Source organism: Erithacus rubecula (genome assembly GCF_903797595.1).
Source record: "Erithacus rubecula genome assembly, chromosome: 16".
Lineage (NCBI taxonomy): Eukaryota > Metazoa > Chordata > Aves > Passeriformes > Muscicapidae > Erithacus > Erithacus rubecula.
The window spans coordinates 16,122,746-16,149,368 of NC_136668.1; the positions used below are offsets into that span (position 1 = coordinate 16,122,746).

At 51.7% G+C, this 26,623-nt stretch overlaps 2 protein-coding genes and 1 long non-coding RNA gene across 4 annotated transcripts in view; 2 read left to right on the plus strand and 1 right to left on the minus strand.

Annotated features, from left to right (window-relative positions):
• On the plus strand, positions 1 to 23,712 carry ADRB2 (adrenoceptor beta 2). Of its 2 annotated transcripts, none has more exons than XM_079320002.1 (2): positions 1 to 1,374; positions 9,293 to 9,418. In XM_079320002.1, exons 1-2 carry the CDS (start codon positions 201 to 203, stop codon positions 9,346 to 9,348), a joined length of 1,230 nt encoding a protein of 409 aa, XP_079176128.1. In that variant the 5' UTR covers positions 1 to 200; the 3' UTR covers positions 9,349 to 9,418. The 2 variants fall into 2 exon arrangements, with proteins under 2 accessions (XP_079176128.1, XP_079176129.1); XM_079320003.1 differs by lacking the exon at positions 9,293 to 9,418 and adding an exon at positions 22,476 to 23,712 and having other exon boundaries at positions 12 to 1,374.
• The window catches only part of AFAP1L1 (actin filament associated protein 1 like 1), a 115,999-nt gene continuing 96,160 nt past the window's right edge, over positions 6,785 to 26,623 (plus strand). The window contains exon 1 of the mRNA XM_079319994.1: positions 6,785 to 6,789. The gene's annotated coding sequence lies outside the window, so the exon portion shown is untranslated. The remainder of the gene's footprint in view (positions 6,790 to 26,623) is intronic.
• The window catches only part of LOC306808967, a 129,031-nt gene continuing 109,369 nt past the window's right edge, over positions 6,962 to 26,623 (minus strand). The window contains exon 3 of the long non-coding RNA XR_013776130.1: positions 6,962 to 6,972. This is a non-coding gene — a long non-coding RNA (uncharacterized lncRNA). The remainder of the gene's footprint in view (positions 6,973 to 26,623) is intronic.

A 26,623-nucleotide genomic window follows, 5' to 3' on the forward strand; every position in this document is an offset into this window, starting at 1 on the left:
CACGGCTGGGACACGGCTGGGACACGGGCTGGGACACGGCTGGGACCGGACGGGACGGGAGCGCAGCGCTGCCCGGTGCCCCCGAGGAGCGGCCCCGCACCTGCCCCGCACCTGCCCCGCATGAGCGGCTCCCGGAGCGCCGCTGCCGAGCCCTGAGCAGAGCCGAGCTGCCCCCGCCGCCCCGGGGCTGTCGCCGGGCCATGGCCACGGCGGGGACGGAGCTGCCCGGTGGCAACGCCAGCGCCAACCAGAGCGCCGCCGACCCCACGGTGTCGCGGGACGTGTGGGTGGTGGGCATGGGCATCCTGATGTCGCTGATCGTGCTGGCCATCGTCTTCGGCAACGTGCTGGTGATCACGGCCATCGCCCGCTTCCAGCGCCTGCAGACCGTCACCAACTACTTCATCACCTCGCTGGCCTGCGCCGACCTGGTCATGGGGCTGGCCGTGGTGCCCTTCGGCGCCTGCCACATCATCATGGAGATGTGGAAGTTCGGGAACTTTTGGTGCGAGTTCTGGACCTCTGTGGACGTGCTGTGCGTCACGGCCAGCATCGAGACCCTGTGCGTGATCGCCGTGGACCGGTACTTCGCCATCACCTCGCCCTTCAAGTACCAGAGCCTGCTGACCAAGGGCAAGGCGCGCGTGGTCATCCTGGTGGTGTGGGTGGTGTCGGGGCTCACCTCCTTCCTGCCCATCCAGATGCACTGGTACCGGGCGGACCACGAGGACGCCATCCGCTGCTACGAGGACGAGATGTGCTGCGACTTCTTCACCAACCAAGCCTACGCCATCGCCTCCTCCATCATCTCCTTCTACCTGCCCCTCGTCGTCATGGTGTTCGTGTACGCCAGGGTGTTCCAGGTGGCCAAGAAGCAGCTGCAGAAGATAGACAGGAGCGAGGGGAGGTTTCACACGCAGAACAAGGAGCAGGAGCAGAAAGGGGGAGCCGGGCACCGCCGCTCCTCCAAGTTCTTCTTGAAGGAGCACAAAGCCCTCAAAACCCTGGGCATCATCATGGGCACCTTCACGCTGTGTTGGCTGCCCTTCTTCATCGTCAACATCGTGCACGTCATCCAGGACAACATCATCCCCAAGTACGTGTACATCCTCCTGAACTGGCTGGGCTACGTCAACTCTGCCTTCAACCCCCTGATCTACTGCCGGAGCCCCGACTTCAGGTACGCCTTCCAGGAGCTGCTGTGCCTGCGCAGGTCGGCGCTGAAGATGTACGCCAATGGCTACTCCAACAGCAACGGCAGGAGCGACTACAACGAGGAGGAGAACGGCTACCCCCTGGCCCCGGATAAAAGCTGCGAGCTGCTCTGCGAGGAGGGCTCCTTCTCTCGCCCCGAGGACTTTTTGCACGGCAAAGGTACTGTGGCTAGTGGGGAGGGTGATGGGGGCTCTGGTGTGGCTCAGGGGGGTGGCACAGAGGAGTCTTCTCGAGGAAAATCAACCTCTTTTATTAACAGCAGTGATGATTTATTTAGGGAGTGCCTAATAGCTGCAGGAATTAAACTGTGCAAAGCGGGGCTGGTCCGTGGCAGGGAGGAGGGGCTGCAGGCAGCCCCCCTGGTTTGGGGAGAGAGCCGGGGGTCCCTCAGCCGGGAGGGGGATGCGGGGCTGTGCAGAACAATCGTACCCGAAGGGATTTTCTAAGCGTGGCCAGGACTGAGCTGAGGTGAGACTGAACCAGCTCATGACCTTGCTGGGCGTTTGAGCGGGGCTGGACCCCCCTTGCACCCTTCTCACAGCCCCGCTGGTGGCTGGGGGAGCCCTCCAGGCCAGGAGGGCACTTGGGGCGGGGATGGCAGGATTGTCCAGCTCGGGACACTTTGCGGAGATGGCAAAAAAGTGCTGAATTTGATCTGCGACAAAGCGGCGGGGAAGGGATGCAGGCAGGGCAGGCTCGGGGACAGTTTGATCACCGCCCAAAAAACTGCGAACGCTCTGTGGGATTTTGTTTTGCCAAGTGCTACAAGACTTTCTGTAGGGGGAAAAAATAATTATAAATAAAGGGAGCGTTCGCCTAGAATGCGAGGCTGTGACTGTGGGACTCAGGAATGTGGCGCTGGGAAGTCGGGTGACAATCGCAGCCCAACCAAAAGCTCGTAAAGCGGCCGGTTTGTTTAGCTGCAAGGCTCAGATGACAGCGAGCTGCGAGGGGAGGAGAATTTGGATTTTCCGTGGCACCTTGGAAGCGCCGCTCGGACCGCGGGACGGCTGCAGGTCACTTGGGGTGGGTGTGGAGGGGGTTTTGTGCCGTGTGCCAGCTCTGCCAGGTGTCCCCGGGCAGGGTGGGCTGCGGGACAGGACAGGACAGTGCCCGGCTGGAGGGGAGCAGCGATTTGGGCTGGGGGCGCACCCCGGTGCGACACGCTGGACCCGCGGCCGGGAGGGTGTGCAAATGCGGGATTCTTTCAGGAATACTCGGGAAAGGCGCAGGAAAAGCTGCTCCCGGGATCTCTCGGTGCTCCAGGGGCCGTGGTGTGCCGGGGATGCTCGGGGGATGCTCGGGCGTGCGGAGCCCCCGCATTTCGGGGGTGTTGGTGGCGTTGTCGGGTCATTCTGTGGTCAGTTTGGGGGTGTGGGGGTCGCTGGGTGCCCGGCAGACCTGGGTGGGTGACGAGTGACCGGCCCGGGGCTGGGTCCCGATGCAGAGGGGCTTTGGGGCAGCGTCCCGGAGGAGCCGGAGCTGCGATGGGGGCGGAGAGGGGTTTTTGGTCACCGACACTGTCCCCTGGCAGTGCCCGTGTCGCCTTGGCTGCTCTCAGGACTCGCCGGTGCCGCCGGGGCTGGGGGGGAATTCCCCCGGATGGGCAGGGTGTCATTGGGATGGGAGGGTGTCATTGCTGCTGCGAGTGTGGGGACAAACTCCTCGAGCTGTCACACCCTCAGGGTAAAACCCGGGGCTCTGGGAACTCCTACTGCTCCTTTTTTCTTTCTCAAAGTGGTCCCGATTCTGTTTAAGAAGGGCGCAGGGGAGGAGCAGCATCTCCGCTCCTCTACCCTGTCACTGACCCGGCTCCTCTTGTCCCCTTTGCAGCTCGGGGATGTGGCTGCGAGCCCTTCCCCAGCCTGTGCCCTCACCTGCCGGGCTGCCAGCAGGGCCCAGGTGCTGGAGAGTGCGGTGTGGTGACACGGTGACACTTCGTGGCGTGAGTGGCCGCGGGGCAGCAGCGCAGATAAACATTAACAGGAGTTAACGCTGGGCAGAGCGGGGCTGCGGCCAGGAGCTGCTTGCTGCCAACAGAGAGGGGAGAGGAGGGTGTGGGGTTGGTGTAGGAGCACACTCGGTGTAAGAGTAACTCTGTGTAGGAACACACTCAGTGTAAGAGTAACTCAGTGTAGGTGCACACTGAGTGTAGGTGCACAGTGTAGGAACACACTCAGTGTAGGAGCACACTCAATATAGGAGCACACTCGGTGTAGGAAAACACTGAGCGTAGGAACATAGTTGGTGTAGGTGCACACCTGATGTAGTAACATACACAGTGTAGGAGCATACTGAGTGTAGGAACACACTTGGTGTAATAATACACTCAGTGTAGGTGCACAGTCAGTGTAGGAACACAGTGTAGGAACAGTGTAGGTGCACACTCAGTGTAGGAACACACACGGTGTAGGAAGTCAGTGTAGGAACATACTCAGTGTAATAATACACTCTGTGTAGGAACACAGTGTAAGGGCACACTCAGTGTAAGCACTCACTCTATGTACACAGTCACTCTGTGTAGATTCTCACTCTGTAGATTCTCACTCTGTGTAGATACTCACTCTGTGTAGATTCTCACCCTGTGTAGATTCTCACTCTGTAGATTCTCACCCTGTGTAGATTCTCACTCTGTGTAGATTCTCACCCTGTGTAGATTCTCACTCTGTAGATTCTCAGTCTGCAGCTGCAGACACAATTCAGCTGAGTGCAGGCTGTGATCATTAAACAGCGTTTAGGGGAAATGAGAATTAACTCCTGATTGCAGAGATCGATATCTGCCGTGTTTCCATCTCCTGCACTTTGGCTCCTGGCAGTCCCTGCTGCCCTGCCCAGGGCTCTGTGGCACAGAGGGACAAGGTGTCCTGCAGTGATGGGGGCTCACACCAGCCCCCAGCAGCTCCACTTCTCACCAGTTTGAGGCAGAACCCTCTGACACAGAGAATTCCCACTGTTGTGGTTTGTATTTTCACTATGATTAATTATTTGCATTTCAGTGGAACAGGATTTGTTGTCCAAATGATTGTTCTCTTTTTTTTTTTTTTTGGCTTCTTCTTCTCACTTCAAATATTGTGGCTGTGGGTAGCCAAAGCTGAGATGAGCCAGTGATTATTTGCAGAGCCACTCCAGCTTCAAAGCATGTGGATGTGGAAGGGACAGGGAATTTTGGGCTCTTTGCACTGGACAAATGACCTCAGCACTGCCAGGAAACCTCAAACTTGCAGTGGAGTCTGGGTGTTGAAGAACTGATTTCTTTCCTCTAAGGCAACAGTAGTAAAACAGGTGAAATATAAACCATGCAGTTCTGAGGGCAGCTGGAATTAAACAGTGGAGGAAAAAATATTGTGCCATCACCAAAGCCAAACCTTTCCATATTGGGAAAAAAAAATAAAAAAAAAAAAAATTAAAAAAAAAGCTTAAAAGCTTTGTCCTGTTAAAATATTCAATATTAAAAATTTTATAGGCACATTAAAAAATGGAGCATTGAAGTTAGGAGTGGCTGTTTAAATTGGATTTTAGGATTTTACACTGGCTCAGGTTAAACACAACTGATAAAACGCACAGTGGTGACTTCATTCAAGGGAAATCAGTGACAAATATTAAATTCTTCTTGCAAACAGAGCAGGCTAAAGCAAATGCTGTGCTGCTGGGCACACAGAGGGGACAAAGAGAGGACACAGAGAGGACACAACCCCAGGTGTTGGTCACTGGAGCTTGCCCCTACATTCACTGCTTTTATCCAGATTGTTTTTGTTTTTAAAGTCTTGGTGGAGTGAACAACACAAACACAGCTTGGGTTTTGTTACAAAAACACTGTGGCTCCTGCCTGAGGTTTGGGCAGCTGCAATTTCCACATCTGGGCTGTCTTTGCTTCACCCCAGAACAGAAAGCTGCTGGGTTTTGCCAGTCCTTCTCCTCCTGGGAGCATCCCTGGGCAGTTTTGGCTGTCTGGGCAGCCAGAGCTGTCTCTCAGCCCATTCCTGGGCTGGAAATTCTGCTTTCTGCACAGGGAGATGTGGAAATGCACAGAGGGAAAAGAGGCTGGTGCAGATTCCCCACTCGAGTGCCCCATTAGGACTGGCAGTTTTCATCCCAAATTGTTCAGCTGCAGTCCAGCCTTGCCCACAGGTTTATCTGGCGCTGTTCTGGGGGATCAGGGCTGTGCCTGCCCCAGCCTTACCTGTGGAACTGGAGCCCACCCCGGGGTTCAGGTGAAGGTGAAGCCCCTTCACCTGAGGCAGGGCAGAGATTTCAGTTCCTAAATGCCCCCAAATGTTTGAAAATGGGTCAGGGATTAGGAGTGTGGGAAGGAGAGGATGTGTGAGCAGGGTGTGTGAGCTCTGCCCTCTCACAGCCCCTCTGCTGGGCTTGGCACAGCTGATTTCAGGGTTTATTTACTACAAGGGCTGAGTTTGTGCCACCCCAGGAGGGCACTGCCAGGCAGACTCCCCTTCACCTCCACTTTATCATTCCCACTGATCCCTCTGCAGAGCTGTCCTACCCTCCAGCAAGCCAACACTCCCCTACAATTCAGTGTAACTGATGAACTTAATGAGGATGTGTTCAACCCCTTCATCCAGATCATTGATAAAGATATTAAACGAGACTGGCCCCAAAACTCAGCCCTGGGGACACCACTGGTGACCAGCCACCAGCTGGATTTGTTCCATTCCCACCCTCTGGGCTTTTAACCCAGTCAGGTTTATCCCAGTGAAGAATGGACCCATCCAAGTTAAAGGAATTCAGTTTCTCCAGGATAAATCTGTGGGAAATGGTGTCAAAGTTTAATTAAAGTCCATCATCCACAGCCTTTTCCTCCTCCATGGAGTGTCATCCTGTCACAGCAGATCAGGTCCCTGTTTTCCAGCTCTGGGGGACAACTGGTCTCACTATTAAAGACTGACACCAAGAAGGCTTTGAGCACCTCAGCCTCTCCCTCATCCCTTGTGTTTCCCCAGTGAAGGATGGAGATTCTCCTCAGCTGTCCTTCTCTTGCTGATATATTTCCAGGAGCATTTTTAATTGCCTTTTCTGGCAGCAGCCAGATTAAATTCCAGCTGGGCTTTGGTGCCTCTAACTTGCATCTCCTGGCATCCTCGTTGTCCTGAATTTCCTGCCCCTTTTCCAAAGGTTTTAGACTCTTTTTTTCCTTGAATTCCAGACAAACTCTCTGTGCTGCCAGCCTTGTTTTCTCCCCTGCTGGCTCATCCAGCACACGGGCACAGGCTGCTCCTGCCCCTCTAATTCCATCTCCTGCTGCCAGGAGCCTCAAACCCACAGACTGAGGCGAGAGCTGTGTCCCTCCCTTTGCCAGCCCTGTGTTTATTTTCCCTGGGTGATGAGTCCATTTCCCAAGGAGATGGCTTTATCAGCACGTTCATTCCCCTGGCAGGAGGGAGGGTGGCCTGTTCCCTTCCCTGCTCTCTGTCAAATGCCACCCTAAAGGCACAGGGGAGCTGAGTCTGGCAGTGCTGGAGCTGTCCCTGGGCTCTGGGGATGGAGGGGGGATTTGGGCAGGTTCTGCTGCTCCTGTCACAGCGTTCCCCCCCTGTTCCCCTCCCCAGCAGCCCCCTGGCTGACCCCACTGTTGGGTGACTGCCCTGGGAGCCCACCCAGGGTGGCTCTGCAGGCTCAGGGCAGCACAGGCTCTTGTGCAGGGCTGTTCCCAGAGCTGTTCCCAGCACAGGCAGAGCCTCTCCAGGCTCCCTGAGATCTCTGCTTGGCAAGGTGAGGGTTCCTCTCCTCCCTGCTCTCACACTTTGCTCCTCTTCTGCTCCATGGCCACCTTGGCATCTCCTCCCTGAGCAAAAACCCTTCCAGTGTCACAGCCTGGCTCTCTTCAGCCTCCAACCCAGCAGCCCCAGCACTTCTCCCCCTTGTTACAGGAGCTCACCTGGCAGCAAACACGAGCACAGATCTTGCTGGGGGCAGAGAGAGGATTTTGCAATGAGCACAGAGCCCTGAGGATGCTGCACCTTCATCAGCACATTTCTGGGGGCACCAGCTGCTCCCCCAGCAGCCTGGAGATGCTTTTTGTCATATTCCAGAGGGGGCAGGAATATTCCACCAGCACTGGGAGATGCAGTTCCTACAGCAGACCCTGTGGAACAACCTGTCCTGTCATCCCCCTGTGTTTGTCTGGCACAGACAAATCCCCCTCAGCTCTGTTGGGGTTTAGGGACACAGCCTGGCTCTAGACAGAGCTGGAAACTGGAATTTCCACAGCTTGGAAGGAGATTCCCCCTCCTGGAGTGTTGTAGAGCAGGACACAGCCCCCATCCCCCTGGATTTGGCAGCTGGAATTGTTGTGTAAAGATCCTGAACCTATTTAATCTAATTTAATCTATTTAAGAGGGCACTGAGATTTTTTAAACTTTCTCCATCATGAAAAAAAAAAAAAAAGTGAATTTGCTGCTTCTCCCTGCATGCAATTTTAGTTTTCCCATTTCCTCTATGGCAGGAGCATCCAGCTGAATTTCCTTGCAGTGTTGTCAGTGCCAGGGAGGGTGGGATTGGGAAATATTCACTTGTTTCCTGTCCTTGGAAAGGTCATTTATGCACAAGTGCATCTATAGATATAGGTGTGTGTGTGTGTATCCATTATCTATATATAGCTGCACACAAACAAGGAAATGTAAAGGGTTTGCTGTGCCAGAGATGAAGATCTGTATGTTCAAAATTCAGAGTATTTATTGCAGATCCTATTGACTGACGTGTTTAAATAAAGAGGATTTATGGTATTTATGCTCTAGTAAAGTGTCCTTGCTAAAAGCCATTTCTCCCATATTTCCCCACATTTTTCCAGTGAATCCTTCAGGGCTTGTTAAAGAAAACCAACACCTCAAGGAGCAGGGAGGAAACACAGTGTGGACAAAAATTTTCCTTAATTTATCATTGCTTTGAGCCCTGGCAGTGGGTTTGGCTGCTCAGCACTCTCTGTTTTCCCCTCTCCCATCAGGATCTGCAGAGGGGGGTTTAAAGAAGAGAACTTATTTCTATGAAGAGAACTTCACATGAAGTTTCAGAGTTACACACCAGGCAGCAGAGATTTTCAAAAACCATCAGTGGGAGGGTTTAACCCTCTGCTGCATCCCCTGGGGCTGGCAGGGAGCTGCAGCATCCCCAGCTCTGGGGTTTGGAGTTTGGGCTGGAAGAAGGTGATGGGGTGGCAGCAGCAGAGTGTGGGACACTCCAGTGTGCCCCAGGCTGGAAAAGCTCATGGAGCTGCCCAAATTCCTGGCTGTCCCCTGTCACCTGCTGTCCTGCTGTCCCTCTTGCTCCAGGTGGGGCTGAGGGAAGAGCACGAGTGATGCCAAGCAGGATGCCAGCCCAGCCTGCTGCAATGTGAAGGGTTTTGTGTCCCTTGTGCCACTTCAGCCTTGGCAGCAGAGGAAACTGTGCCCAGCACATTTTGAGGCTTCTCCTTCCCAGAAACAACAGCAGGGAATTGTTTGTGTAGCTGGGACAGGGAGAGATGGCACCAGGCACTTCCAAAACTCATCAGAGGGCCCAATTATAATAATTTGTGCTTTTGAGGCATAGAGAGCCCCAGGTGTTGCTGATTGCAGGAAGAAAAAATCAGAACTTCAGCATCAGTGGGGGAGCAGCAGCTGCCACCCACCTTTCCCTATTCCTGTCAAAACAGGACATTCCTAGCAGGGAATATTTCACCTGGAAAGGTGGTTGCTCTTCAGAGGAGCTCAGAACCAGTTCTTATTTCCCCTGAGGATGCCAGCAGCCCCTCCTGGCCCTGACCCTCCAGGAATGCCAAAGGAGAGGCCTCAGGCAGCCACAGTGGCCCCTGGCAGAGCCTGAGGGACACAATTCCACAGGCACAGAAGCCAAGCAAGGGCATCTCCCAGCCCTAAAAACAATCCCATGGCTCAGGGAGCTTCAGGCTCTGCAGCCTCAGCCCAGGCCTGAGAAATTCATAAACAGCAAATGGCCTCTGGGGAGGCCCTGCCAAGTCCTTTTTCCCTCATGTAAATATTTTTTCCTCTTAAGTGTATGTGAGTGTGAAAAACCTCTCCTTAATCTTTTTTTTTTTTTTTTTTTTTTTTTTTGTCCCTGGCTGAAGGAAATGCTTGTTCATCCCTGGGTGGGAACAGCTTCATCTTGATATTTTACAGCTGAAGCAAGACCCACTTCTCAAAACATTTGTTATCACCCCCAAAGCCACACAGGAATCAGATTAAATGTGTCAGGACATGACCTCCTCAGTGGCTGTTGGATGGAACAGCAAATTGTGAGGCAGCCTCAAGGAAACTCCAGAAGTAAAATAATGCAAAACATCCCTGGGGTTACAGGATCTCTTAGTAAAGTCCCACCCTGTTGTATTGGACACGTGAGTGGAAACGTGTGGCATCTTTTTCTGAGAAAAAAACTAGAGACCTAAATAAATTTCTTGCTGTCTGGCCTCGAAATCAAATGTGTGTGTGTGTTTTCTGATAGCTGGTGGTGAGAGGAAGTGTCTGCACACAGCAGAGCTGGTGGAGCCCCAAAATGCCTGTGGGGGAGCAGGGTGGGGAGTTGGGTCAGTGCACAGGGGAATCTGCTCTCTGCTCAGAGTTTCCTCCCTCTCCTGCTTGGGAAAAGCTGGGATCAGGCTGCCAGCCCTCTGCTCCAGCCCTCTGCCAGCTCAGCTCTGCCTCATGAGAACCAGAAGTTGCTGCTGGTTGTGGCTTTTGAGGGGAAAAGTGTGGCCAGCCCTGTGCAAAGGAACGATGCTGAGATAAACCTGAGTCAGCCTGGCCTGGTGCTGAGCCCCAGCAGAGCCAAACCCTGCCCTGGCACCAGACAGGCTCTTGACCTCCTTCAGAGAGCCAAACCAGGCTCATGAGGAGTTCCCAGATGCACCAGCAGCTTTACAGAAAAAATAAAAATAAAAATCCCTTTGGCACAGGATGAGGCAAAGGGGAGCTGCAGAGGGCAGGGAGAAGGGAAAGCACAAGCACAGAGAGGTTGTGACTCACAGGAAGGCCATTCCTCAGCTTTGGAATGATGTTGGGGTGATTTGCACAGCTCATTTCCAGCTGACTCTGTGCTTCCCTGTCCCTCCAGGGCTCCCTGGGGCAGAGAAAGCTCCTTCTTAAAAGGGGATCCTCAGGGCTCCTATTTATAGCAGGGAAATGCTCCAGGAGAGGCACCAGCCCTGCATGGACACCCCTGGGAGCAGGGAAGGATGGACAGGCTGTCCCCTGCAGCCCCTGCCCCTCCTGCTGGCATTTGCCAGGCTGGAAGGGACAGTGCCACCTCCCTGGTGCCACACAGGAGGTGGTGACACAGCCTGGCAGGGACAGGGACAGGGACAGGGGCAGGGACAGGCTGCTCCTGTCCCTTCTGTGGTGAGAAACATTCCTGTGCAGGATCTGTGTTCCTGTGCAGGATCTGCATTTCAGTGCAGGATCTGCATTTCAGTACAAAATCTGGTTTCAATGCAGGACCTGCATTTCAGTGCAGGATCTGTTTCAGTGCAGGCTCTGCATCTCTGTGCAGGATCTGCATTTCAGTACAAAATCTGTATTTTTGTGCAGGACCTGCAGTTCACTGCAGGATCTGTATTTCAGTACAAAATCTGCATCTCAGTGCAGGATCTGTTTCAGTGCAGGCAGCCTGGCTGGTTCCTCTGCCCTCCCACGTTTCCCATTCCCCTGCCTGCTCCTGGAGCTTTGTGAAGATGGTGTTTGCCTCTGGGATGAGCAGCAGCTTTGCCTCTTTCTCAGAGCTGCTCTGCTGCTGCCAAGGCACGGCTGGGAGGGCGTGGGGCAGCGTTCCTGCCGTTCTGGAGCCGGGGATGCCTTTGGAGTGAGTGTGTGACAGGTATGGAGACAAACCAGGACAGCCGTCCTGTCCCTGCAGGGGATGGCCTGGGTGACAAGGAGCTGGGAATGGGGAATCACTGAGCTTGGGAAGGACCTCTCAGAGAATCCAGCTCAGCCTTTGTTCACTTTGCCAGCCTCAAGAGTTGTAGGGGAATTGGGGTTTTCCCAGTGGAAGGGGAAATGGGGTTACCCCAGTTGTAGGGGAATTGGGGTTTTCCCAGTGGAAGGGGAAATGTGTTTTCCCCAGTGAAAGGAATAGGAAAGGGTTGGGTCCCTGGGATGCTGCTGGGATTTGGTGTCAGTGTTGCTCTCAGGAGTTTTGCTGGTCTTGATTTGCTCTTTATTTGTACCCTCATGTCTCCACAACTCCAGCCAGGAGCTAACCTACAGTTTGCTTGTTATTGTAAATATCTGTTTCCATTCATCAATCAGTGGAATCCATCCTATTGTTTCTTTTATTTCCTAGTGCTGGTTTTATCTACCAGCAGCTTGTTTGTACAGAGGGCAGAGGTTGTGCTGCCACTGTCACACACGGGACTTGGAAAGGCCAAAATGTTCCTCAAGAGCTCAGTCCCGGTCCCAGGGGTGGAGGAGTGGCAGGGAGAGAGAAATGCAGCGTGAGGTGTCACCCTGCCCCGTGGTGACAAACAGCAGGGCCCAGATTAGAAACCAGTCTGTGCCCTGGTGACTCACAGCCCAGCCTGGTGCCACCTGCCCCTTCCGCCTGCCAGGACCTGCCACTGCCCCCTGCCAGGACCTGCCACTGTCACCGGCCAGGACCTGCCCCTGCCCCCTGCCAGGACCTGCCCCAGCCACCTTCCAGAACCTGCCCCAGCCACCTTCCAGGACCTGCCACTGCCCCTGCCAGGACCTGCCCCTGCCCCCTGCCAGGACCTGCCCCAGCCACCTTCCAGGACCTGCCCCAGCCACCTTCCAGGACCTGCCACTGCCCCTGCCAGGACCTGCCCCAGCCACCTTCCAGGACCTGCCACTGCCCCCTGCCAGGACCTGCCCCTGCCCCCTGCCAGGACCTGCCCCAGCCACCTTCCAGAACCTGCCCCAGCCACCTTCCAGGACCTGCCCCAGCCACCTTCCAGGACCTGCCACTGCCCCTGCCAGGACCTGCCCCAGCCACCTTCCAGGACCTGCCACTGCCCCCTGCCAGGACCTGCCACTGTCACCGGCCAGGACCTGCCCCTGCCCCCTGCCAGGACCTGCCCCAGCCACCTTCCAGAACCTGCCCCAGCCACCTTCCAGGACCTGCCCCAGCCACCTTCCAGGACCTGCCACTGCCACCTTCCAGGACCTGCCACTGCCCCCTGCCAGGATCTTTCAGATCACACAGGAGATGAGACTCAGAGCTGGAGCCCCAAAGGATAAAACACAAATCTCCACTCCAGACGTGCAATCCTTACCTGGCAGCGCTAGAAAACCATTTCTATATATTTACTTTTTTTTTAAATCTTGAGTAATCCTATCCTAAAAGCGGCCGTATCCCTGCAAGCGTGTTCCATTAACCTTAAGTACCTGATAAATTCCCTCCCTCCAGCCGCTGATGACACACGTTGTGTTCAGTGAATTTTCTTCCTTTTCCCCGGTGTGATTCACCCCGGGGTGAATTCATTTCTGGAGAAGTGAGAGGATCGCATCCATGCAAATGGGGAGTCGCAGGCTGATAATGGAAATTTCTGTCCAAACCCTAATTATAGGAACAGCCCCGACAATTTCTGTCCAAACCCTAATTATAGGAACAGCCCCGGCAATTTCTGTACAAATGCTAATTGTAGGAACAGCCCAGCCAGGTCCGATTCGAACAAGGAAATCCCCTCTGGGTTGAGCCAGGAGCTCCAATTCCCTTTTTTTTTTTCACCATTAATAATAAAAACTTGAGAGTTTCAGAAAGGTTTCTCTGCTCTGGTGCAGACACAGGGATGGTTGATCCTGCCTGGAAGTTTTTCAGTGTCTTTGCAGAAGGAAGGGTGTCCCCTTCTTCCTTGGGACAAGCCTTAGGGACATCCCCTCCCAAATTTGTGTCTCCTGCCCCTCCCTGCTTCTCTGCACAGAATCCTCTCCTCATCCACGGCTCCTTCAAAGGATGGGGATGGCAATAACCAGCACTTTGTTGTTAATAATAGAGACAATTTCGAGATGAGCTGCCGAGGGATTAAAGGGTTGCTGGACTGGTTTTGGAGGTGAGGATAATGGAGATGAATAAATGAGTGGAGCTGAATAAATCCCACCCGCTCCTCCTTTCATCTTCCTTACATGGAATTTGTGAAACTTTGGCTTCCAGTCCTTTATGGAAAGCTCAGCTGTAATTCCCACACCCCTCGTAGGGATTTCTGTGCACAGGAACCACTCATTGTACATTGTGCAGGAGCCAGACAATGTCCCCCAGCTCTGTAAACAGCTGAGGTCCTTCAGATTTCAGGGCTGTCATAACTATGAGGCTGATATAAAATAAAATACACCTGGAAATATTCAATATCAGACCCTCAGAGGGCTGTAGATGAGTTACTTGAATGCTCCTCTCACTCCTGCACAAGTTTTGGGACCACCCATTTTCAAATGAGGTTTAGGTCACAGCTGGACTCCTCAATCTCCTAAATAAGAGGGAAATTACAGCAAATAAGTGACCAAAATGAAAACCTTGTGTCCCCTTAGCATCCTGCCCCTGCCATTTCTGCACATTCCTGGACTTTTCCTTCTGCCAGGAGTGTCTGTCTCGTTCCCAGCCCATCTCTGGAGTCAGGACAGGATGAGCTCGTTGTTGTGGTGCAAAACTGGGATTTGTCCTGGGAAAAGTGTGAGAGAAATGTGGGATTTGTCTTTGCAAACAAGTTGTGGGTCTGCTGGTGGATAAAACCAGCACTGAGAGGTAAAAGAAACAATGGGAAGGATTCCACTGATTGATGAATGGAAACAGATATTTGCAATAACAAGCAAACTGTAGGTTTGCTGATGAATGCAATTGGATATTGGAAAATTAAACAAGCAACAGGGGAAAAAACCATGAATTCTATAAGAATTAAAAATTAAAAGGGAGGGTTGTACATGAGAGGGGAATCTCGGGTGTCAGGTGTTTGGGAAGTCTGGAACTCTTAGTACTTCAGCCAATGGGGAAAGAGAGAGGGAAATTGGGATAAAAAGGAGGCTGAGTCCTCCAAAATTGGAGAGACCCCAGGGGAATGTCCCATGGCCTCTCCCTTTATTCCAATAAAGCAAAAGGACTCCTCTGCCTCCTTTTTGGACACGAACCTCTGGTGTTGTGGATTTCCTGACATGTGGATAAGGCAGCCCCAACCTGCAGAAGGGCTGCACCATCAAGAGCAGCCGCTCGCCACGAAACCATGAGATCACCAACAACCTGAGCTCCACCCCACAGGGAAATCTTTTTATATCCCCCTGGCAGGTGCCAGCACTGGCTCAGAGAAGGGAGCAGAGCAGCAGAGCCCCGTGGGCTGAGCTGTCACCACTGGGAGCTGGGCAAACAGGTTGTGTTTGCCCAGGTGTGATGCCAGCTCCACCCAGGGGTGCCTGGCCCTGCCTGGGTGCTGTCTGAGCTGCAGAACCTCTGCAGGGCTCTGCCTGGGACAGCATCACACCCTGCTGCCAGCACCAGCCTTCCAGCAGGGAGCCAAAGCTTGGTGTGCACCCAGCTGTGCTGCAGCTTTTCCCACACAGGTTTAGCCCTGCAAAGCCCTGGGAGTGTTTGCCAGGCTTGGCTCAACTCCTGTGCTCCACCCTTTGATGGGTGAGATGGATCAGGGGGAAAAAAAAAAATCAGGATTTGCTATCATGGGTAGCAGCTGCTGCTGAGAGATTGCTCGAGGTGATTTTGGGAATGAGAGTCAAGCTCTGGAGTGGCTTTGGGAAGAATTAGTGGGGATGTGTTGCACAAGAGGCCAGCTGGGGCTCTGTCTGTGTAATTGTGCATTTCTGATCTGAATCCTGACAACTATGTCACTGATTTAATGGAATAGAAGATCCATAGGGTTCCTTAGGAGCAGCATCCTCCAAAATCCAGAGATTCAAGCAGGAGGGCAGGAATTGCCACTTACACTCCTCCAGGTTGAAATCAGTGTGTTTGCTGGGGGGTTTCCTCTGTGGGGAGTGAGAAACAGGCTCAGTTTTAATCCATGAGGTTCTTTTTGTGAGGAGGGGATGGGAAGGAGAGCTGAGGGATGCTCTGCACTGGGCTGAGAGTTCCTGAGGGCAGAACACGCTGCTCAGTCTTCTAAAGAAGATTTTTGTCCTGTCCTCAGGTGGGAGAAAGCAGCATGAGCAGAGGGGGAGGAAATCCCTGGTTTTTGTGGTAGGGAGCAAACCCCTGGCTGAGCATTCATTTACCAGGCACTGTTGGACTTCCAAAAATAAAATTCCTTCTGCATTCCCCCTGACACTGAGATATTTTGCATGAAACAATCAAACTGACCACCCTAACTGCATTTACAAGTTTTCCAAGAAATCCCTGGAGCAGCCAGAGGAAATCAGAGTTCAGAGCTGAATTCCACAAGCAATGACGCCGAGCCTGGGGAAGGAATTTCACTGCTGGAATCCAAATGTCCACAAATGCTCCTTTCTTCAAATGTGGGATGTTTATGGTGTGGATCCCTTCCAGCACTCCCAGCACCTGCTGATAATCCCATTTCTGTCAGATCTTTGTGTGGAGTCAAGGCTGATGGAGGAGAGAATTCAAAATTCCATCCTAGATCTTTGTGTGGAGTCAAGGCTGATGGAGAATTCAAAATTCCATCTCAGATCTTCCTTTGTGTGGAGATCAAAGGCTGATGGAGGAGAAAATTCAGAATTCCATATCAGATCTTCCCTTGTGTTTGAAGAATTCAAAATTCCATCCCAGATCTTTGTGAGGCACCCAAAGGCAGGTGGAGGAGAACATTCAAAATTCCATATGAGATCTTCCCTTGTGTTTGGAGAATTTGAAATTCCATCTCAGATCTTCCTTTTTGAAGAGCCCAAAGGCAGGTGGAGAATTCAGAATTCCATCCCAGATTTTTCTTTGTGTGGATTCAAGGCAGATTGAGGAGAGAATTCAAAATTCCATCTCAGATCTTCCTTTTTGAAGAGCCCAAAGGCAGGTGGAGAATTCAGAATTCCATCCCAGATCTTTGTGAGGAGCCCAAAGACATTGAGGAGAGAATCTGTTGCTCCTGCAGGGAGAAGGTTTTTCTGCTCATTGTTAACTTGTTTGGCTTGGGTTTAAGCCTGTGTTAGTTGGAATATCTGCAGAGGAAATTGGGTGTAAGCCAGGATTAGGGACAAGTCTACACTCTGCTGGCATCACACCAAGAAAAGGAAATTACAGTGCCACAAATCAAGGGGAAAGCATTGCCTGCATTGGTTTAGATGGGATTTTGGGATTTGATCCTTCCCTGGGAGGGCTGCCCCATCCCTGGCAGAGTCCAGGCCAGGCTGGAGGGGCTTGGGGCACCCTGGGATGGTGGAATGTGTCCCTGCCATGGCAGGGGTGGAGCTGGATGATTTTAAAGTCCCTTCCAGCCTCTGATTCTATCCCTGGTCCCTGCTCCCTCTGTTGGGATCAACATTCAATCTGTTCAATGATTATAAAACCCACAAAACCCAAAGAAAACAGTGTCCACTTCCACAAAACTGAATAAAAGAAAAAAAAAACAAAACTCAGAAAATCTGGGAAGGAGAGGGAAATGGGATAACAGAGCTTTTAAAAACCTGCTGCTTTGCAGCTGTTCCCATCCTGGCTGCTCTCTGGATGATCCTCAGCCTGGAAAAAAAGAAGTCCTTCAAACCCATTTCTCAGCAAAGAAGATAAAAATCCAAGTTTGGGGTTTAGGAATGGAGCTGCACCAGTGTAGGAGCCAGGGATCTTCACTCAGGTTTGAGTGATTCTTCAGGTGGGGGTCAAGGGCACTTGGATCTTCAGAGAAGTTTGACACCACAGGCAGCACGTGGATTTCAGGAGTTAATTTGGTGCCTGGCACGTGGGGAAAGCTGGACATGTGCTGAGAACTGGGAATTTGTGTCAGAACTAACTGGGAATTTGTGTCCCAGTTTGGTTTGTGGCACTGGCTGGGTCAAGAGCCCAAGCTTGGCACAGCAAACTGGAAGGAATGAGATGGAATTTTTCCTTTCCTAGGTAAAAGTGATCATAAACCAGACTAAATCTGGGACTGGGACACTCTGGGCTGTTTTTTATGTCACACCTTGGCTTCTATCAGGCTTTCACAGTTTTTTCTTTCCCCCTGAGCTGTGCAGAAGCACCTGATGGTTCCTCTCCTGTTGCTGTGCCCCGGGATTCCTCTCACACCTTACACTGGGAGCAGATGCTGTTTAAATGTTCTGGGAGGAACTGTTGGCAAATGGGGGATGACAGGTTGCAGAAACAGGAGAAAATAGCAGGAGTTTCCAAGGAGAGGCTGGAGAGCAGGAAAGGAGAGGGGGGACAGGCTGGGCTGGGCTGTGGGAGCCCTGCTGAGGGGCAGACTGTGCAGGGCAGGGCTGGCAGATGTCCCTGGTGCCTGGAGGGCTGGAGCAGGAAATTCTGTCTTGCTCTGCCCTCATTCCACCCCGAATCCTTGGATTGCTTGGGGAGGAGCTGCTCAGCTGCCTTGCAGGGAGCTGCATTTCCACAGAGCTCCCATGGAGATTTCCATGGGGTACAAATATAAAATTTATGGAATAATGGAATCCCACAATGGGCTGGGCTGGAAGGGACCTTAAAAATCATCTCATTCCACCCCTGCCATGGGCAGGGACACCTTCCACTGTCCCAGGTTGCTCCAAACCCATCCAACCTGGCCTGGGACACTGCCAGGGATCCAGGGGCCTGTGCCAGGCCATCACCACCCTCACAGGGAATAGTTTCTTCCCAATATCCCACCTAACCCTACTCCCCTTCAGTTTGAAGCCATTCCCTCTGTCCTTTCTCTGCTGTTCCTGCTGATTTGCAAAACCACTTAAAGCAAAGCACTAACACAACCCACAGGGAATTTTTTTTTCCTCTTCACCCTCTCCTTGACCCCTTGGGAAATGTCCCATGGGAGTCATGCAGTGACTATGTGCCATTGACTGGAAAGGCAATTTTGATTTTTTGATCACCCTATGGAAGGGCTTTCCTTGATCCTGGGATTATTTAGGACTAATGACCAAAAACATCATCATCAGGTTTCCACCTCTCCCAGGACTGTCCTGAACCAAAAGAAGGGAATGTAGAGGAGTGGATTCCAGCTGGGAAGTTGTTAACAAGGCTGTGCTTTGTGGGATGTGGCCAATTTATCCTGCTGAACCCAAGATTCCCCCAGGTGAACAGGCAGCAGAGCCTGTGAGGTTTCCTCAGCCAGCTTCTGTTTAGAATGTTAAACTTTGCCTTGTGAACCTTGAGGAATTCAGCTCCCAGGGCAGAGGAAATGTTGGAAGGGGTCAGGAGAGCTGTGCTCTGTCCGTGTCACTGGGAGCAGCCAGCAGCATTCCAGGACAGCATCTGATTTTGTGCTTTTACGAGGCAGATGTTTGGGAGAAGGGCTGTGCTGTTTATCCCAGCTGCCATCTCCCAGCCCTCCTGCCTCACACTCCCAGCCCATAAATAAAGATTCTTGGGATCATGCCTCCGTTTGGGCAGCCCTGTCTTCCATCAGGCTGCAAACCCTGCTCCCCCTGCACCTCAGTTTTACAGGGGAATAAATCAGGGAGGGCTAAATCCTGTCCCAGGGACACGGGGATAAATCCGGGATGACGTCGGCGCCGTGGGGGAATTGCCAGGGGGATTTGGTTCCTTGGTTTGCTGATTTACTCCAGAGGAGTTTGGGCTCAGGGACTGAGCAGCAAGGCAGGGTTTGCTCTGGGATGCAGAGCAGTCATGTGGGTTTTGCTGGAATTTTCATGGAAAGGAGTTGTAGCTTCAGCACAGTTAGAGCATCAAAGAGCTCCGGGTCATTAATGACAGAAATGATAAATCCTGTGTAAAGTGATTATTCCCACTGCCTGACACTGTTCCCCAGGGATGAATCCCAACCTTTAGCTTGTGTTGGGATAATGATGATGGAGAGCAGGGCCCTCACACCTTGATGGACACCAGGCAGATTTCCATGAGATCCCAGCTGCTCCCAGCAGTGCAGGAACTCCTTGAAGAGGTGCCAGGGTGGGAATGCTGCTTTGGCTGCACTTTCCTCCTCCAAGAGGACCCAAGAAGTTGTTGAAGGCAGCAATCAGGGTATTAATTCTTACTCACTCATCACTCTAGATTTTCCCAATTTTTTTTAAAAGGATTGGAAGTGAAAGAAGGTAAAAGAGGTGCTGGCCCCTCTCTGCTGTGGCTCCAGGCTGCAGCCTGTGGGTTCAAGCAGTCTGTGGATATTCCCTCTTGAGTATTAATATTAATAATTATGGATATGAAGTGGATATTTCCTCTTGAAGCTGTAGGGCTTCCCAAACAACTCTAATGAGACTTTGCCAAGGAGTGCCTGGAATTCTGCTGGCTGTTTTTAGGGAAGCTGGAGAGCCCAGTGGTCACCTCAGGTGTGCCAGCCTTGCCCCATAAATACCACTGGACACAGGGTGATTTACACCCCTCTGCTGGAGGCACCTCATTGTTCAAAAGTGACTTTTTTCATGGCTCAGTGTGGCTTGGGTTGCCCAGGATGAGCTGCAGTCACTTGTGGCTGCTTTCAAGGTCCAGGAGAAGCTCTGGGTGACCTGGAGGTGGCACAGAGCAGGACCTGGGTCAGCAGCTCAGGCTGGACCTGGCAGCTCGTGGGAGTGACCTGGAGGAGCCTCCCTATCCCCCCTCAGCCTGTGGAGGTGCAGAAGAGGTGACAGAACATTGTCCCAGTTTCCCCACCCATTTTGATCTCACTGAATTGCTCTGCTCATGGTGGGGTTTGCCAGCAGGGAAACCAAACTGGGATTATTGCAGTGAAAACTGGAGATGAGGAGGGAAACCCATCCAGGGTTTTGGATTTCTGTCTCCTACCAGACGGTGTGGCTCAGGTTTGGAACTCATCATGATGATAATCTTGTGGTAAAATATCCAGAAACATCGAATTCCTTTGTTTTCCTGGGGAAAGCCAAAGCAGGATCTCAGCCCCTGAGCTGGGAGGGGTGGGGGTGATGGGCAGCACCACTGTAATGAGCAAAGTTCAGTAATTACACCAACAGCAATTAAACAGGAGTGGGGGATGCAGAGCTACAGACACAACCTGGCTGAGATCAGTTGCTCCATTTCCTAAAGATACAAATTGAATTATTTTGGAGCATCCACTTTTCCTTCCCACCTGACCTCCACGAGTGGCTTTGCCCTGGGAAAGATTCAGGTTTCCTTGGAAGCTGTGTTGGATTGATGGGACCAGAAATGTGTATCCTGTCCTCATCTGCTGACCCGGGTGTGGCAGTGACCCTGATCTCCTGGCACATATTCTCTGCTAATGGGCCATCTTTAAACCAGCTGGGCAATCATCTTCATCTTTCCCATGACCCACCCTTCATCCAGGAGGTATCACCTGTTAATGGGCCATTGTTTAAAACTGGGTGTGGCAGTGACTCATCACTGTGGGAGATATCTCCTGTTAATGGGCCATTGTTAAAAACTGGGTGTGGCAGTGACCTTGATCTCCTGGCACACATTATCTGCTAATGGGCCATCTTTAAACCAGCTGGGCAATCATCTTTATCTTCCCACAGCCCATCCTCCCTCCAGGAGATATCTCCTGTTCATGGCCAGTGAGTCCCAGTGCATGACTGATAAAATTCCATCATCCCACTGGGAGATGCTCCAGCCAGGGCAGGAGCCAAGCCTTTCCTACCCAGATAAAAACTGAGATTTTGGACACCAAGACACCTTCTTCCCACTGGATTCCTGAGGAAAACCAGACCCTTCCACATCATCCCTGGAGCTTCAGAGGAAACTGCACCTTCTCCAGGAGCACTGCTCCAGCTGAACCACATCTGCCCCTGCAGGAGGATGCAGCCACCATGGAATGGGACTGTGCCACCACCCTGACTGACTGACGGGTGTCAGCTTGGATTCTGACTCTGGCAGGGTTTGGGATTGTTCTGTGTAATACTGTATTTCTATTTTAATTTTCCTAGTAAAGAACTGCTATTCCTAATTCCCCTATCTTTGCCTGAGAACCCCTTAATTTCAAAATTATAATAATAATTTGGAGGAAGAGGATTTACATTCTGGTCCTTCAAACCAGGGCACTGACAAGCACCATCTGTAGGATTGCTGCAGAAGGGGCTCCCAGCTGATAAAAAGGGTAGAGGAGCTTCACCCTTGAGTTTCCACATTTGTTCTGGAAAAAAATCCAGGGTGCTGAGCATTCCACAGTGCACAAAGCCAAAGCTCCCATCATCCATCCCATCATTGTGGGTGGATTCTCCACCTGGAAAAACTCCTTTCCATGGTGGAAACTGCTGGAATTGCAGAGCTGGGATTATTTCACACTGGGATTTTCTGAAGGGCTCATCATCTACAAGATTTCCTGTTTTCCTCAGGAACTGTAGGGACAGGACAAGTGGGAATGGCTTCAAATGGAGAGAGAGGAGGTTGAGGTGATATTGGGAAAAAATTCTTCCCTGGGAGAGTGGGAACAGGTTGGGAAGGAAAAGAGAGCAATGAAGAAGAGAAGGAGGGATAAACACACTTTGTAGGGCAGATGGAGTGCAAATAATCTTTTTAAAGAGATGCTGGCAAGGGACACTGGAGCAAATCATCCCTGTCACGTTGGAACTTCATCCTTGATTTGCACAAGAAATACAACTCCAGTTTGGATACCCAGAATTCTTCTGAGAGAGGCATTGTGTTCTCAAAGAACAGATATGGGGTTTTTTTTTTTCCTCTCTGCAGATCCATTTTGGCTTTAAAGCTGTTTTCTTCTCCTACGCGCACAGATGATAATCTTTTACATGTCCTTATTAAAAAATATCACTTCCAGAAAATAAAAACACTGGCATATTCTGTACTTGTTCCTTTCTCTATCTCTGAATTAATTTCCCATTTTTTTCATCTGACTTGTCATTCATTTGATATCTCCACAATCAAGGAAAGAGGTTTAATCTCTCTCCTGGCTTGGGCATCAGCATTGCTCCTCTATCCCAACCTCTCTGTGCTAAATTAATGCTGTTTTCCTTTCTCTCTCTTTTTTCTTTTTGTTTTTGGTTGGTTGGATTTTTTGGTTTTTGTTTTGGTTTTTTTATCTGTGTTTTTTGTTTTGTTTTGGGTTTTTTGTTTGTTTTTTGTTTGTTTTTTGTTTTGGTTTTTTGTCTGTTTTTTGTTTTGTTTTTTGGGGTTTTTGGGGGGTTTGGGTTTTTTTGTTTGTTTGTTGATTCGGGGGGTTTTTTTGTTTTGTTTTTTTGGGGGTTTTTTGTGGGTTTTTTTGTTTGGTTTGGGTTTTTTGGTTTTGCTCTTGTGTTTATTTTTTTTGTTTGTTTGTTTGTTTTCAACAGAGATCCCTGGATGCCCAGGAATGGTGGAGAGCTGAATGGTCCAAGCTGTTCCTCACCAGGCTGAGCTCTGAGGGCTCTGCAGAGATGGAGGGGGAGCACAGCCTCTCTTCCCTGAGCTGGGGATGCTGTGGGAAGTGATTGCCTTGGCAAATGCTCATCCCAACCCATCACCCACCGAGCAGCACCTCCAGGAGAAGCTGGGGAAGGACAACCAAGGGACCAGGAGAGGCTCTGAGAGCCTTGGGAAGAATCTGCAGGAACTGGAGGAGGGGATGCACCATGAGAAAAGCTGCTGAGGGGGTTTTTCCCCCTTGGAAATCCCTTTCCAAAAGGCTCCAGGTGTGGTGTCCAGCTGGTTTGGAAGAGGCCAGGAGCCCAGCAGGACGTGCCCATGGCAGCCTCAGAGCTGGGTGGGATCCAGGTGGGATCCAAGACCAAGAGAGAGGAGCATGGAAGATCCCTCTGCTTCCTTCTGTGCTTGTTTCTCCTTCTGGTGTCCTCTCTGTCTACCTCTTCTCCTCCAGAGAGCACAGGGGGCCCTGGCTGTCTCCAAGGAGCAGGAGGATTGGCACAGGGCAGGAATTTGGCCTTTGGTCACTCCTTGCTCCAAAAATTCTGCACCTGTCCTGCCTGGCCCTCAGCCTTTGGATAGGCTGGGAGCTGGTGATCCTTTTTCACATTTTAGCAGGACCAGCCACCCTTGGGAGCCAAGATTTCCCACCTGAGGCTCAAAACAGGACAGAACATCCATCCCTGTCCTGCAGTTGTGGGAGGGAGCACACTGAGCTCCTGACTTAGGACTGTGGAAAACTCGTTAAGTGGAGGAAGAGATGGAGGGACTTATGGTCTCAGGCAGAAAACAGCAGGAAAAACTGACTGAAAACCATCAAAAAATGTGCACCTTGGACTTGGCCCAACCCTGTGGTCACTGAGCTGCTCCCTGACCTGGACAGGACGTGCTGGTACTGAACTGTGGGAGCCCCATCTCACACCTTTCCTCTCGGGCTTCCAGCTGTAAAAAAACCTTCCCCTCAAGTGCAATCCTATTTATTTATTTATTTTCTCGCTGCTTGATGTGAAGCTGCTAAAGGAGCCCCCACCTCACCCACAGAGTCCAAGGTCTGTGTGAGGGCACTGAGCAGAGGGGCAGGACACAGGGACACCTCCCAAAACAGCAGGAGCACCCTCCTGGTGAAGGAATGGGGGATTGGGCTGGGTGTTCTTTTAGGGTTCCTTCCAACCAAAACCGTTCTGTGGTTCTGTAAGGCCTGGAGAGGTTGTGCCATCCCTGGCAGTGCCCAAGGGGGGTTGGATGGAGCCCTGGGCTCGTGGAGGGTGTCCCCACCCATGGCAGGGGTGGAACTGGATGAGATTTAAGGTCCTTCATTGTAGGGTTCTGTGCAGGGGAAGAGGAAGAGCTGAGAGCAGAGCTGCTGCCCCTGCAATGTGGATCCTTCAGGGACTGAGAGCAAGCAGAGCTTTGAGGGAAGGGCAGAGTGCAGGAGCTCAGCAGTGCCCCTCTGCCCTGATTGTCTTTGTACAGGAGCATGAGAGAAGTCACCTGGGGGCTCTCAGGTGCCCTGCTGCTCTCCCACAGCTTTCAGGATACCCTGAGATCCCTTGGCACAGCCCAAGGAGAACCTGATTCCTCCCTTCCCTCTGAAGAACCCCCCCCAAAGCTTTGTCTGAAGGATATTTCCCAACAAAAAACTGCTCCTCCAAAGATTCCTGGCTGGCTCCAGCCCCTTGCTCTGTCCTTGGGATTCTTTGCAGGTTGGGGACACTCGTGGGGTTGTGGCAGTTTCTTCCTCCCAATCCCTGATGTGCAAGAGCAGGTTCAGGGAGAGGAAGGGCTGAACTTGCTCCAGTCAGATTCCAGCCCCAAAGCAGGACCTGTCTTGCAGAGCTGCCCAAACCCCCCTGCCTGCCCCCCTTCAGGCTGGTCCCATGGATTTTATTCACTGCTGGATCTGTTTTGAAGCTCCCTGACCCCGGGGTTGTTGTGCTGTCCACTGGGAGGTGGCTCTGTGCTTCACAGGGAGTTTCCCACCTGTATTTTCTCCTGGAAATTTCATTCCATTTATCCTCAAGCACCTGCTGTTCATCTTGTCCTGCCACCTGACAATTGCACCTTTTCCAAGAACCTCCCTGTCCTTGGTTCTGCCAGGGATCCAAACCCATCCCTGGGGCAGCAGCTCCAGTGCTCAGCAGCTGCTCCCTCCCTCCTTTGGGTGCAGGGATGGGGCAAACAGACCCAAAATGGATCAGTGTTGGCGCTGAGTGCTCACATCCCAAAATACCAGGAAGAAATCCTTCCCTGGGACAGTGGTGAGGCTCTGGAATGGATTTCCCAGAGAAGCTGTGGCTGCCCCATCCCTGGGAGTGTCCAAGGCCAGGTTGGATGGGGCTTGGAGCAACCTGGGCTACTGGAAGCTGTCCTGCCATGGCTGGGGTGGGGATTAAATGGATAATTTAATTTTTAATTAATGTCTCTCTTTAATGTCCCTCCTATCCCATTCTGGGATTCTGTGATCCCATGGGGAGCAATCCCTGGTAGGGACAAGTGCCCAGCCAAGGTCCAGCTCAGCAAAGCCCAGCCTAAGCTCCAGTATTCCCAGTGGAGATGTACTGGGATGTGTTGGGAATGGGGAACAGGTCTGTCCTGCCTGGAAATCCCAGCCCTGGGCTGGATGGCAGGAGAGCTGCAGGGAGCAGGGGCAGCTGGAGCCCCACGGGAGGGACACGGCTCTGTCCTTGTCACTGAACAAATCCTGACAATAAACTGTGGAAAATCCTGCTCTTCCCACTCTTCTTTCTCACCAGAGGGAGGGGCTGCACCTGGCTGGTGGGTGTTAGGGGGTGACTTCTTTTTATTTCTGACTCAGAGTTGATTGAATGCACGAGAGATGGATTTTGGTGTTTGTTTATTAATTATTGTCTATAGTGCAGTGAGTGCTGCAGCACTTCTGGCTAACAAGATAAAAGTGAGAAAATGTTGGGTGAATTTAGCACCTTACAAGGTTTTTTAAAGCCTAACTATCTAAAAAGCTGACATCTGTATTATTTCCACTTTTGATCCAATGACCAGACACTTGTGACCTGCACTGTGGTACTTTGTATCCAAACAAAAACTGCTGAAACTAAGAAGAAGGAACAAGAAGGAGAAAAAGACCACTCCCAAGAAGTTCCATCTTGTCCCATACCTATTACTATAACCTAAACCCCAAATTCCAAACCCTTCACTATGTGAAATCACAGATATATATTCTAAGTACACATCAGTGATTTTAACTTCACCACCCAAATTTTGGAATCCTTCTCCAAGGCTTCAAGTCCAAAGCAGTGTTCTCCTGAGGGTCAGTGCCAGAAAGCACAGAAAGCTCGAAACTCCCAAATTTCAGGGTTCCAACAGATGGGAACACAGAAATGCAGTTTGGGAAGGGCTGTGGCTGCAGAGGGAGGGGCTGGGTGCACTCAGGATAACCTGGGGATTATCAAACCCTCAGTGCACTGGAGAAGGTGCCAGAGCCTCTCCAGGGATCCCTGGGGTTGGGTGGGAATAACTCCAGGTGGGAATGGGCTGTGGGACCAGAGCAGCAGGGCAGGAGGAGAAGGCATCAAACAAACCAAGGAGGGTGAAGGAGCTGCTGAGCATCCCAAGGGTCTCACAGGATGGCAGCAGAGGAATCTGGAGTTCACTTGGTGGCTCTGTGCTGTCCCCTGGGCTGGTTTTTATTCAAATCTCACATCAGCTCCTTAATTCCTGCTCCCCATCCCTGCTGTGACCCAGGGCAGGGTGGCAGTGACAGCTTGGCAGGGGAAAAAATCAGTCCCCAAACAAGGAAAGAATCAAAATGACACATTTCCAACTGAATTAATGAGACAATTAATCATCCCAATTAAAACCAGTGGAGATCCTAGAGACCTCTAATCCATAAAGATGCTCCAGGCAGCAGCACCCTGGAGTTTCACACTGCCCTGGCAGGAGCTGTGGGCAGCACTGCCAGGAGAATTTGGGAATTTTATCACAGCCTGAAAACCTGCACAGATCCCTGTGCCACTAAAAAATCATCCCTGCAGTCTGGGGACATTCCCAAAGTCACCTTCTGTGTCACCCACCCAGATCAGAGCCCTACCCAACCTTTGCA